This window comes from Gorilla gorilla, chromosome 13, assembly GCF_029281585.2.
Source record: "Gorilla gorilla gorilla isolate KB3781 chromosome 13, NHGRI_mGorGor1-v2.1_pri, whole genome shotgun sequence".
Taxonomy (NCBI): domain Eukaryota; kingdom Metazoa; phylum Chordata; class Mammalia; order Primates; family Hominidae; genus Gorilla; species Gorilla gorilla.
In genome coordinates, this window is record NC_073237.2 from 29,807,872 (window position 1) to 29,821,196 (window position 13,325).

The following is a 13,325-nucleotide window of genomic DNA, read 5'->3' on the forward strand; positions in this document are numbered from 1 at the left end:
CACCCCACGACAGGCCCCGGTGTGTGATGTTCCCCTTCCTGTGTCCATGTGTTCTCATTGTTCAATTCCCACCTATGAGTGAGAACATGCCGACACCCACTAACATTCTTCAGCTTTGAAACTCACAACAAACGCAGACGCACCACACAAGGCCACAGCGTCAGAGTCTATTGATGTTGGATGATGAAAGCACAGAAAACAGAACATGACTTTCATCAGTTTTGATCTTCTCATCTTCAGTGTTTTTAAGGCATAGAAGAGGACTAAAATGGGATGAATCCAAAGGTTAAAAAAGTGAAATTGCAGAGTGTTTCTGGCTAGCAAGAGTTAGGAAAAGCAAGCAAAAGCCTCTGAACCCTGTATCTCCACCATCTCTTCTGAGCTCGGGATTCCCAGCCTGGATGCAGAGAAAACCCTAGTCCCTATCCGGAGGAAGTCTTGTTACCTCAAATGCTGTGTATTCTTACCACACTTCTTTTCAACACAAAGCTGTTCTTTTTCTTGGCTCTCTCATTTCTATTTATATGACTGACATCTGTTATCTCTCGCTGAAAAGTTAGATGTGTTTTGGAACTAGGGTAAGACAAGACACACAGGGGACAAGATTTAAGGAGATGCTGCACTTGCACAACCGTGACAGTGAGTGTCTCCCTAAAGTCTGTGCCCTTGGCACTTCATTACATCACCCCCACCCTGGCCCTGAATCAGACCACTTCTGACTTCAACATACCGCTTGTGTCTGCCTGGCTTCTGTGCTCCAACGGCCCTGTTGGACTGAAAAAGTGATGCCCATGAACATGTTTGTTTGGCATGGCAGGTTAACTGCGATGAAGAGGTCCATCTCTTCTTTCAAGGGGCCTGCTGCAAAGTGCTAATCTCCTCTAAATGGCCGTGTTACATCCCTAGTAAACAAACATGCAGAAACATAAATGCCACTTCTTTAAGCTGGATTTCCATGTCCCATACAGATTCCTTGGGCGTGGGTGTGACTGGAGCATTCGTGGGGTAAAGCTATGGCAGAACCATGCTCAGGCCTGGTTTGGATCACCCTGCAAACATTCCATTCTCACCCCAGCTGTGTTCCCAGTGGAGGCAGAGAATAAGTGAGAGAAAAGTTGCAACTGGGGAGAAGACAATTCCAGACATAGTAGGGTGGTTGAACCAACTGTGTATAACATTCTAAATGACTTGAATCCAGACTGAGTACACTAGAAATACACAATACTTCTGTTGGTCTTAAATCCTACTGAATTACAGGAGAATAAAGAGGAAGTATTTAGAAAATGGATATACTTCAAGGAGAGCAATTGAACATTTTTGGGAAGAAATAAAGAGCTATTACTTTATTCCATGTCTTTATCATTTCATATCTAGATATTCTAATGGATATATATCTTTTTTTAATATTTTTCAAATACACTTTTATTTTCTTTTTTTCCTTCCTCACATACAGAACTTCTCCACATACCACACTTCTTGCAGCTATAAAGTCACTTGATGTTGGCCGGGTACCATTTTATCCCCAAAAACTCTGTTGACATCAAAATATGACAGTTGTTATATCCATAAAATATTTACATAGCACGGCATATTAAGCTTTAGACACTTGGCAATTAAACCACATAAAAAGAGGACAAGACCCCCATCCTACATGTTTGGAATCAGGTGTTCACCTGTCCCTATCTGGCGACTGTACACTGGTTCAAAGGGCAGCAGAGGCAACAGGCAGTTACTTCAGAGGACACTGAACACTATGATCTGGAAGCACGTTATGATGTAACCCAATGTCATGTACCACACACCTTTCTCCAAGGTGGTCTCATAATTCTAGAATGGAAGGTCCAGCTGTTACAAAATGAAGTCAGACAACACAACATTTACTCTGTGGAGATATCCTACTCATACTATGCACGTGCTGTGATTTTGAACATAACTCGTCCCAAAAACTTGTCACGATCATCCTGACTTTTCAGGTTGGCTGATCCATCAATCTTGCACTCAACTGTTACTTCTTTCCCAGTATTGTTAGGAGCAAAGCTGACCTGAACAGCAACCAATGGCTGTAGATACCCAACATGCAGTTTTTTCCCATAATATAGGAAATATTTTAAGTCTATCATTCCATTATGAAGATAAACTGCTACATTTGGTATATCTTCATTCTTTGAAACACAATCTATCCTTGGCACTCCTTCAGGCTTTAATCCAATTATTCTGTTCATTTTCACAAGAATACAAGGGTTTCCTTGAGAATAGCCAAAATCAGGATCATTCATACCACTGCATGCTTGAAGTAATGAAATAGGAAACTGACATGCAACATAAACTGGACCCATCTGTTCAAAAAGTGCTCCATCAGGACAGACTGTGAGGTTCTTCTGTTCTTCTAAAGTATATGGTTTTAGAAACTTCTTAAGGTCTTCAATGTACCCTGCATACGAAGTTGGATCAGACCTACTGAATGTATATTCCAATGCGGTCACTGGTTTTGGAAAAACCATGAGTCCTGGGCTAGGAATCTGGTCACGGTATTTTGGAACCTCATCGTTGAGAGTCTGAAGCATAACCCACATCGTGAATGAGAAGAGTGCAGCCAGGAACCCATAAAAAACTAGGTAGAAGAGCAAGATCAAACCCCAGCTTTTGGCGGTGCGCCCCAGGAACTCTCCGGTGGTCGGGTTGTAGGTGAAGAGCTTCCACTCGGCCAGGCTCTGGTTGAGGGACTTCTCTTCGTTCTTCGTCATGGTGTGCGCGCGGACGGCGAGAGGAGCTGCGGCCGCGGGGATGGAGGCGGCGACGGCTGCGGGGATGGAGGCGGCGGCGGCTGCGGGGATGGAGGCGGCGGCGGCTGCGGGGATGGAGGCGGCGACGGCTGCGGGGATGGAGGCGGCGACGGCTGCGGAGGCGCGTCCCGGCTCCGGCGGCGCAGCCCGGAGACGGCAGTGGAGGGTGGGACGGCCGAGAACACCTCCTCGTTACGGGGAGTACTCGAGCCGACTGCGCCGCGCCGCGCCGGGCGGCCGCTTGGGCCCGGATATATATCTTTCTGATTGACCTCCTGCACCAATATTTTAAACTTTTTCTATTCATTCTGCATGTGGCATTCCAAAGTGCCACTGGTTCATTCATATTACAAGCACAAGGATAAACAGATAACTTTTTTTTTTAACCTTATGAAGTACAAATGCTGGCTGGGCGCGGTGGCTCACACCTGTAATCCTAGCACTTTGGGAGGCCGTGGCGGGTGGATTACCCGAGGCTGGGAGTTCGACACCAGCCTGATCAACATGGAGAAACTCCGTCTCTACTAAAAATACAAAATTAGCCGGGAGTGGTGGCGCATGCCTGTAATCCCAGCTACTCGGGAGGCTGAGGCTGGAGAATCGCTTGAACCCAGGAGGCAGAAGTTGGCAATTAGCCGAGATCATGCCATTGCACTCCAGCCTGGGTGACAGAGTGAGACTCCATCTCAAAGGAAAAAGAAAAAAAGGAAAGAAAAAAAAAGGCTTTTCCACATATTTATATTCCATATCATTTTAAATATTAGACAATTTATTTCACTTTGGATGCACTCTAAGTTTAAACAAAGGAAATTAGGACAAAGATAAAATGAGGATTGATTAGTAAGAAAAAGCTAGAGTGAGTTGGTACCCACAATGACAGGCCATGAAAACTTTTACAGCTGTTGATTTTAGTAGAGCAATTTAGTACTGCGTTCTTGGTAGGCAGAGTGAATAAGGAGCAAGAGTCAGTCATAAGATCCCAATTGGCTACAATTTAAAAACACACCTGTTAATCAAGGAAAGAACCACAATTTTTGGAGACAAGTTCTAGGAGAAATTCTAATCCACGGCATAATGGAAGATGATGCCTTAGCAGTATCTCCATGAGGAACTCACCTGTGAGTCTCACTAGTTGTCTGTAACACTGACTCTTACTTCAAGCCAATGACATGACTTGGTTCTCTGCATGGCTTTGAAGACCCTTCAAGATTAGGCCATCCTCAGCTCCAGCAGAGCCCATCTCCTCAGTGAACACTGGGGATCCCACTCTCCTTTCTCCTTTCCAGGTGGCTTGTTCATAGCATGTGGAATCTCTGTCATTAGAAGCCACAAATTCAGCCACATTTTATGTTTCTACTTCATTCTTTGTGAGAAACAACCCCACTTGAGACATAAAATGAGCCGTTGATGGTGAAGAAAATCCAAGACTGCAGAGAGAAAAGCCAATATTTAGGCAGAGTCAGATTCTAATTGGTTACTGGTGTCCATATCTCTAATTTATCAATGATATTCTTTTTACATTTTGGGTAGCAAAGAAAATGGAAAGATGAAAACTTGGGCTTGTAGTTATCTTTATCAAAATATTTGAACAGATTTTCAGGTACCTGATTTGCATAAGTTACAAACACATTCACTTAGCTAAAGTTTGACAGACCTGAGGATGAGTGGGCAGCCTTTACTGCCACGGAAAATCTAGCATAAATATTTTGTTTCTGTTTTACTGCTTTTTAAAAGTTGTACATATTTAATGTATTTGTCTTGATGAGTTTAGAATAAGAATATGCCTATGAAACCAACATCACTATCATGGCCATAAATGTATCTATCACCTCCCAAAGTTTCCTATTGACTCTTTATTATTATTACTGTTTCATTTTGTTTGGTGAGAACACTTAACATAAGATCTACCTCCTTAGCAATTTTAATTACACAGTAAGGTGTTGTTAGCCGTAGGCACTATGCTGTATGGCAGATCTCCAGAACTTATTTACCTTGCATAACTGAAACTTCGTACCCCTTAATCATCACCTTCCCATTTGCCCCAACCCCTAGCCCCTGATCACCATTATTCTATTCTCTATTTCTACGACTGTGATTATTTTAGCTTCTACATATAAGTGAGATCATGCAGTATTTCCTTTCTGTGTCTGGCTTATTTCACCAACATTATGCCCTGCAGGTCCACTCATTTTGTTGCAACTGGAAGAATTTCCTTCTTTTTTCAGGCTGAATAATATTCCATTGTATGTACTATGAACCCAAAATATCTGAGACAGATCTCAGTCAATTTAGGAAGTTTATTTCACGAAGGTTTAAGGATGCACTGGTGACACAGCCTCAGGAGATCCTGATGACATGTGCCCAAGGTGGTCGGGGCACAGCTTGGATTTATACATTTTAGGGAGACATAAGACATCAATCAACATGTAATATGTACATTGATTTGGCCTAGTAAGGTGGGACAACTCCACCTTACTTCAACTCCCCCCACCCCCACCAGGTTCCAGGTTTAGAAGAGGCTTCCAGGTTAGAAGAGACAAGGGACAAAAAGGTTGCATTCTTTTGAGTCCTTGATACGCCTTCCACTAACTACACAATTTAGTCTGGCTCAGTGAATCTGCTTTGTACATAAACAATAGGGCAGAGGAAGCAATCAGATATGCATTTGTCTCAGGTGAGCCTCAGAGGAATGATTTTGAGTTCTGTCTGTCTTTTGTCCACAAGGAATTTCCTTATGGGCAAAATGTGAGGGAGGTATGTAGCTTTTTATCTTTGTAGGCTATTTTATTTAGGAATCAAAAGGGAGGCAGGTTTGTCTGACATAGTTCCCAGACTGACTTTTCCCTTGGCTTACTAATTTTGGGGTCCCGAGATTAGTTTTTCTTTCACAGTACAAACTGTGATTTCTTTCTCCATTCATCTATTGATGGACATTTAGGGTGTTTATACATCTTAACTGTTGTGGATGATGGTGCAGTGAACATGGCAGTGTGGATATCTCCTTGAGATCCTGATTCCAGTTCCTCTGAATATATACCCAGAAGTGGCATTGTTGGATGATATGGAAGTTCTATTTCTAATTTTTTTTTTTTTTTTTTTTTTTTTTTTTGAGACGGAGTCTCCTCTGTCGCCCAGGCTGGAGTGCAGTGGTGCGATCTCGGCTCAATGCAAGCTCCGCCTCCCGGGTTCACGCCATTCTCCTGCCTCAGCCTCCCGAGTAGCTGGGACTACAGGCACCTGCCACCATGCCCGGCTAATTTTGTTTTTGTATTTTTAGTACAGACGGGGTTTCACCGTGTTAGCCAGAATGGTCTTGATCTCCTGACCTCGTGATCCGCCCAACTCGGCCTCCCAAAGTGCTGAGATTACAGGTGTGAGCCACCGCGCCCCGCCACTATTTCTAATTTTTTAAGTAATCACCACATTGTTTTCCATAAGAGCTACATCAGTTTACAGTCCCAAAAACAGTGTGCAAGGGTTTCCTTTTCTCCACAGCCTTGCCAAGACTTTTCTTTTCTTAATAATAGAAATCCTAGGAAATGCTGAGGTGATACCTCATTGTGGTTTTGATTTGCATTTTCCTGATGGTTAGTGACAATGAGCATTTTTTATATGCTTGTTGGCCATTTGTTTTGTTGTTGGTTTGTTTATTTATTTATTTATTTATTTATTTATTTATTTATTTTTGAGACAGAGTCTCGCTCTGTTGCCCAGGCTGGAGTGCAGTGGTGCAATCTCGGCTCACTGCAAGCTCCACCTCCCGGGTTCACGCCATTCTCCTGCCTCAGCCTCCCGAGTAGCTGGGACTGCAGGTGCCCACCACCACGCCCGGCTGCTTGTCTGCCATTTGTATGTCTTTTTGAGAAATGTCTGTTCGTGTCCTTTACCCATTTTTAAAAATTGGCTATTTGTTTTCTTGCGTTTCAGTTGCATGAGTCTCTAATATATTTTGGATATTAAACACTTATGTGGTTTGTAAAAGAATGACACTGGACCTTTATAATACACACAAATTAACTCAAAATGGATTAAAGAATTAAATGTAAGACCTGAAACCATAAAATGCCTAGAAAACTGAAGGAGAAAGCTCCTTGACATTTATCTTGACAATGATTTTTTTGGACATGACATCAAAATCACAGACAAGAAAATCAAAAATGAACAAGTGAAATAAAGCTTGTGCATAACAAAGGAAATAATCAACAAAATCAAGAGGCAACCTACGGAATGGGAGATTAGCATAAATATTTTGTATGGACAAAATCTGTTCAAGAAAATCAATAATGAATGCTTTGAACTGTAACAGGTTTAGTACTTTAAGTACCCATGGAAGCAGTTCATTGCATTCTTTTATTATTTTTTATTAGAATTTTCTCTCTTTTGGCCTGGCGCAGTGGCTCACACCTGTAATCCCAGCACTTTGGGAGGCCGAGGTGGGCGGATCACGAGGTCAAGAGATGGAGACCATCCTGGCTAACACAGTGAAACCCCATCTCTACTAAAAATACAAAAATTAGCTGGACGTAGTGGCACACGCCTGTAGTCCCAGCTACTCAGGAGGCTGAGGCAGGAGAATCGCTTGAATCCAGGAGGCGGAGGTTGCAGTGAGCCGATCTGGCGTCACTGCACTCCAGCCTGGGCAACAGAGCGAGACTCCATCTTAAAAAAAAAAAAAAAAGAATTTTCATTTTTTGCGGCGGGTGCGGCGGCTCATGCCTGTAATCCAAGCACTTTGGGAGGCTAAGGCGGGTGGATCACGAGATCAAGAGATAGAGACCTTCCTAGCCAACATGGTGAAACCTCGTCTCTACTAGCAATACAAAAATTAGCCAGGTGTGGTGGCGTGTGCCTGTAGTCCCAGCTGCTCAGGAGGCTGAGGCAGGAAAGTCACTTGAACCGGGGAGGCAGAGGTTTCAGTGAGCTGAGATCATGCCACTGCACTCCAGTCTGGTGACAAAGTGAAACTCTGTCTCAAAAAAAGTATATATTTTTTAAATCTTTTAATTTTTTATTTTTTATTTCACTTTAAGTTTTGGGATACCTACGCAGAATGTTCAGTTTTGTTACATAGGTATACACGTACCATGTACCATGGTGGTTTGCTGCACCTATCAACCAGTCATCTAGGTTTTAAGCCCCACATGCATTAGGTATTTGTCCTAATGCTTTCCCTCCCTTTTTCCCTTACCCCCAGACAGGCCCTGGTGTGTGATGTTCCCCTCCCTGTGTCCATGTGTTCTCATTGTTCAACTCCCACTTATGAATGAGGACATGCAGTGTTTGGTTTTATGTTCCTGTGTGAGTTTGCTGAGAATGATGGCTTCCAGCTTCATCCATTTCCCTGCAAAGGACATGAACTCATTCTTTTTATGGCTGCGTAGTATTCCATGGTGTATATGTGCCACATTTTCTTCATCCAGTCTATCATTGATGGGCATTTGGGTTGGTTCCAAATCTTTGCTTTTGTAAATAGTGTTGCAATAAACATACATGTGTATGTGTCTTTATAGCAGAATGATTTATAATCCTTTGGGTGTATACCCAGTAATGGGATTCCTGGGTCAAATGGTATTTCTGGATCTAGATCCTTGAGGAATCGCCACATTGTCTTCCACAATGGTTGAACTAATTTACACTCCCACCAACAGTGTAAAAGTGTTCCTATTTCTACACAGCCTTGCCAGCGTCTGTTGTTTCCTGACTTTTTAATAATCGCCATCCTTTCAAAACTTTAACCTGACAGCATTTAAATTCAATTCAAAAGAAAATAAATTGGCCAGACACGGCGGCTCATGCCTCTAATCCCAGCACTTTGGGAGGCTGAGGCAAGCAAATCATTTGAGGTCAGGAGTTCAAGGCCAGCCTGGCCAACATGGGGAAGCCCCACCTCTACTAAAAATACAAAAATTAGCCAGGCTTGATAGTGTATGCCTGTAATCCCAGCTACTTGGGAGGCTGAGGCAGGAGAATCGCTTGAACCCAGGAGGCAGAGGTTGCAGTGATCCCAGATCATGCCACTACAGAGTACACTCCAGCCTGGGAGACAGACCAAGACTCCATCTCAAGAAAAAGAAAAAAAGAAAATCAGTTGACTAAACAGGTAAGAAACAAGAACAAAAATATAAATCTATTCAATATATTTATTTTCTGAACATAATGAGAAAGGTTATAATACTTGTAAAAGTTCCTTCACTCATTAGTTATACTTTGCATTGTCTACTTTTATTTTATTTAATTAATTAATTTATTTTTTTGAGACGGAGTCTTGCTCAGTAGCCCAGGCTGGAGTGCAGTGGCATGATCTCGGCTCACTGCAAGCTCCGCCACCCAGGTTCATGCCATTCTCCTGCCTCAGCCTCCCGACTAGCTGGGACTACAAGTGTCCGCCACCACACCTGGCTAATATTTTTTGTATTTTTAGTAGAGATGGGGTTTCACCATGTTAGCCAGGATGATCTCGATTTCCTGACCTCATGATCCACCCATCTCAGCCTCCGAAAGTGCTGGGATTACAGGCATGAGCCACCACGCCTGGCCGGATTGTCTACTTTTAGAAAAGTAAGCTGTGAAACACCTAAACTAGGTTATTGCTATGTGACTATATTAACTTCTCTATCCTTCCACCCTTCACTCAAGTACATACATTTTAGAATGGAAAAAAAAGGATGAGAGGAAGCTTCATGCATCAGGCATCAGACATCTAACAAAGAGGTTTGTTAAGCTGAACTGTTGTCCTGAACCACATTTGGCCAACTGGAACTGCTGGAAATTGTGAGGGAGATGATGAAGAAGGTTCTGGTCCCTCTCATGTTGGACAGATTGCTGACAGCCATGGCTGAATGGAGGGAGACAGGAGTGGAAAGCCTTTGTTCTAAGAGTTCTAGGTTTTGCATATGAATACATAGCTGAATCGAAGTGAAAGGTAGAGAAGGAATATGTAAAACATTGGACGTTTTTGGAAAACAATATTTTCTTCAATTAGTGCTTTTGTGAATAACAGGATGCATTAGGTGTCAGGAGAGACTTTAAAAAAATTGTGCCAATTTGTGGGTAAGGCTCAGAGCCGAGAACAAGGCATTCCAGTTATTGCTGCCTCTCAGGACACCCAGGTTCCCACAGGCTTGCTGGGAGGTCTGAATTCGGGAGAACAAACCCTCTCCCAGACTCTTGTCCCACAGTGGACATCAGAGAAGGACCTAGGGTGGAGGAATGGTCACCTAGTTGGGGAGTGCTATGTTCCTGAAAAGATCCTAGTCTTGTTCACCTCTCTAAAGCCAAAGGATATAGCCCTAAGAGAAAGGATTACTCCTGGAGATTGGGACCCTAAACCCTAAAGTTCAGAATGAGTGAGTCCCTCATTGGGAAGTTGCTAAGCTACACAGTTGGCAGAGAAGATGAGCTGCTGAGGCTGGAGAAAAGGGAAGAAGAGAACATAGAGAGTTGAGAAAGGAGTCTTCAAAGAGCAGCCATTTCTAGCCCGGGGCATGGCAAGGGTCCACGCGTGTCTATGGAGTTAACAGCACCACAGCAGGAGGCTGAGGTTAAGCCGTTTTCCTGGCTCCACCATCTTCACAAAAACGCTTACGGTGTAAGGGAATCTCTACGAAGGAAGTTTGGTCAGAAGCTGGGGAGAGATGTGATGTCAGTTTGAGAAGGATCTTCCATGCCAATGAACTTTGCAGAAACAAGACCCTGGGCTCGTAAGATCTTGCAAAGATCCCAAAAATTCACTCCTTGAAGGAATGATTATTTGTACACCTGCCACACAAAGGGAACCCATGGCCACTCGAGAAAGGGGACTGCACCCACACCACAGGTAGCCAAGGCAAGGGATAGCTCTGTCCCGCTCCTGCTAGAGAAGGGAAGGATGTGTGAATAGAAAACCTCTCCTTATTTTCAGTGTGGGTGCGTGTGTGGGGGGGACGCACGTGCACACACACACACACACACACAAGGAGAAAGAGGTCTTTCGTTTAAAAATGATTGAACATAAGAGTGCAATTTAAACTGTAATTTCTCCCACCCAAGTCACGACAATCAAAAATGTCTCCAGACATTGCTAAATGTCCCCTGAGGGGCAAAATCCCTCCAGATTGAGAACCCCTGGTCCAGAGAAAGACCTTATCATTGAGTGGCAGCAACTGTTTTTTTTTCTTTCATCTGTTACTTAGACATTCTATGCCACAAAGTGAAAATTAAAGGGAATAAACCTACTGACAAGTCGTGGAACAAACAGATGTTTTCTGGCAGAATCAGGAAAAAAGCCAGTGATGCACTGAAAATTACTAGAATTTCTCCTCTGTGGGAGAATCTTGGCAGGCAACCTCAGCAGGCATGGGGCTAGATGTGCTTGATTTTTATGCCAAATATTGACTGATTTTCTTAGGTATTGTTCCATGGTATTTTTTCAACTAATGTCCAGACTGAGCAGAAAGGCAGCCTGTCTTTGCACGTCATAAAATGAACTGTAGACATATTTGCAGTTGACATAGAAATAGGGTTAAAATGAGTAGACATTAAGTTTTCAGCCTAGGTTCATGTTTGCATGTTCTAAATGCTTTTTTCTCCACTTTCTGACATGGAAATAACCATTTTTTAGGCCTAGATCATACAAAGCCCCTCTGTGGCATGATCCTGTTCCCACAGGAAAGTGCCGTCTATCACTTTTCTGGGCCTACCCAGAGCACTCTATACTTACCTGAACATATATCCATGTCTTCCTATAGATCTATGATCTATAAATTTATAGTCTTTGTGCCCAGCAGTTAGCACATTTCCAGACACAGTTAGGTGCCTAATTAGTACTTACTTACTTACTGAATGAATGAATCATCAGCTGAAATGCACGCACATCCATGTTTCAATTATGCCCCACATAGTAGGGCTTCCTTTTCTCACTCTTATATAACAGAGAAACAATATTCAGTGACACTCGCTAAAGCACCGTACAAGAGACTTTTCTGAAGGAGGGATCTATGGAGACGGGTATAGGGCCCATGGCAATGGGATTTCATAGTGGAGGAGAGAAACTGGGCTGCAAATGCAGCATGGGCAAGTGGGAATTTATAACCAAGGGCATGGTGGGGGCCAGTGGGCGGAAAATTATGAAGAGGAAACAGCAGGGCTGGGGGATTCTGGCTAAAGCTACCCCCAGTAGGATTCTTGCTGAAGACAGGCCAGGCTGATGAGGTATCAACCGGGGGACAGTGGAAGATGACAAACCTGATTGGGTATTGCGGTGATCAGATATTGAGAGTGGGGAGTTCTTACTAAACTGACTTAGCAAGGTTCTTGCTAAACTGCACTTTATAAGGAAGTGCACAGATGGGCCTTGGGGAGGGTTCAGGGGAATGAATAAATTTTGGTCCAGCCAAGAATCTGTCACCTAAAAGGAGTGTCTTTTTCAATTGGGATCGGGGGTGTCCGGGGTCTCAGCCTCCTGTCTCCCCAGCTTGTTAGCTGTGGGCTGGTCCACGTTCCTCATTGCTTTGTATTCCACAGGGTGCGTGGATTTGGTCTCCACTCTTCCTGCCCCACAATGACCTCATGTTCCCTTCCCCAGAAGGAACACACATTGGCTGGGCCCACCTGGAAATTGAAGCTATACACTGCCCACACTGCTGTTTGCTTCTTCCACAGCAGCCGAGCCCCTGCCTCCACCCCCACTTACTTGCCATCAGAGCCTTGCTTTGGCTCATGTGTGCTAAGAGAAGGTGACCCAATTTCCAGCCTAGGAGCAAAGTCACCATGAAGTCATGCTGACCTTATTACCTCTGGTTTAGGGGGAGCCTCTGACCGAATTCTGGCAACGGAGCCATGAGGAATCTGGGAGCCCCTGAGAAAGAGTTCCACACCGACATAAAAAAGTGAGAGCAGAGGTTCACCGCTCTCCTTCCACTGGTGCTGTCCTGACTGACGTGAGGTCACCTTAGGACCAGCGAGGAGCGAGCCCGAGGGCAGGGTGCGTGCCTGGGATGGCAGTGCCAACAGATGGAGATAGTAGGTTCTGGTAACACCGCAGGCCCTGGAGCAGACCGACCCTAATCTGCTCTCTCTTCCAGATCCTTGCTTGTGAGATTTAACTGTTTAAACCAGATGAACAGGGTTTTCTGTTAACTTGTAGGTAACTGTACCTTGCACAAAATGATTGTTTACTGAAACACTCTTGGAACTGTACAAACTCCTCAGTATCGGTAGGTAGGGGTTCAGGGAAGGGCCATGAAGCTGTCATCATGCCCAGATTTAGCTTAACCAAGGAGCAAAACATCCCTGTTTCTGCCTTTGAAAGGAGTGGTCCGTTGTTTCTTTGCTGTTTTTACACTTAAAAAAAAAATCTGATCAGCAGTTCTTCCTGTTGCTCAGTATGTACACTTGAGGGCAGGTGGTTGGGTGCACAGGCAGGGCGAATGGAACTATAGCCAAAAAGGAGAGCAACACTGAAAATCTGTTGCTGAAGTCACAACTTCCTCTCAAGGTTGGAGACCTCAGGGCTCAGCTCTTGGCTGCTTTGCTGTCCTCTCTCACAGACTTAAAGACCAGCCA

At 44.0% G+C, this 13,325-nt stretch overlaps 1 protein-coding gene across 1 annotated transcript; it reads right to left on the reverse strand.

Annotated features, from left to right (window-relative positions):
* Positions 1–1,395: 1,395 nt before the first annotated feature.
* Positions 1,396–2,754, reverse strand: LOC101143506 (sodium/potassium-transporting ATPase subunit beta-3-like). The gene has a single exon (XM_055351709.2). It carries the CDS (start codon positions 2,742–2,744, stop codon positions 1,905–1,907), a length of 840 nt encoding a protein of 279 aa, XP_055207684.1. The 5' UTR covers positions 2,745–2,754; the 3' UTR covers positions 1,396–1,904.
* Positions 2,755–13,325: the final 10,571 nt, after the last annotated feature.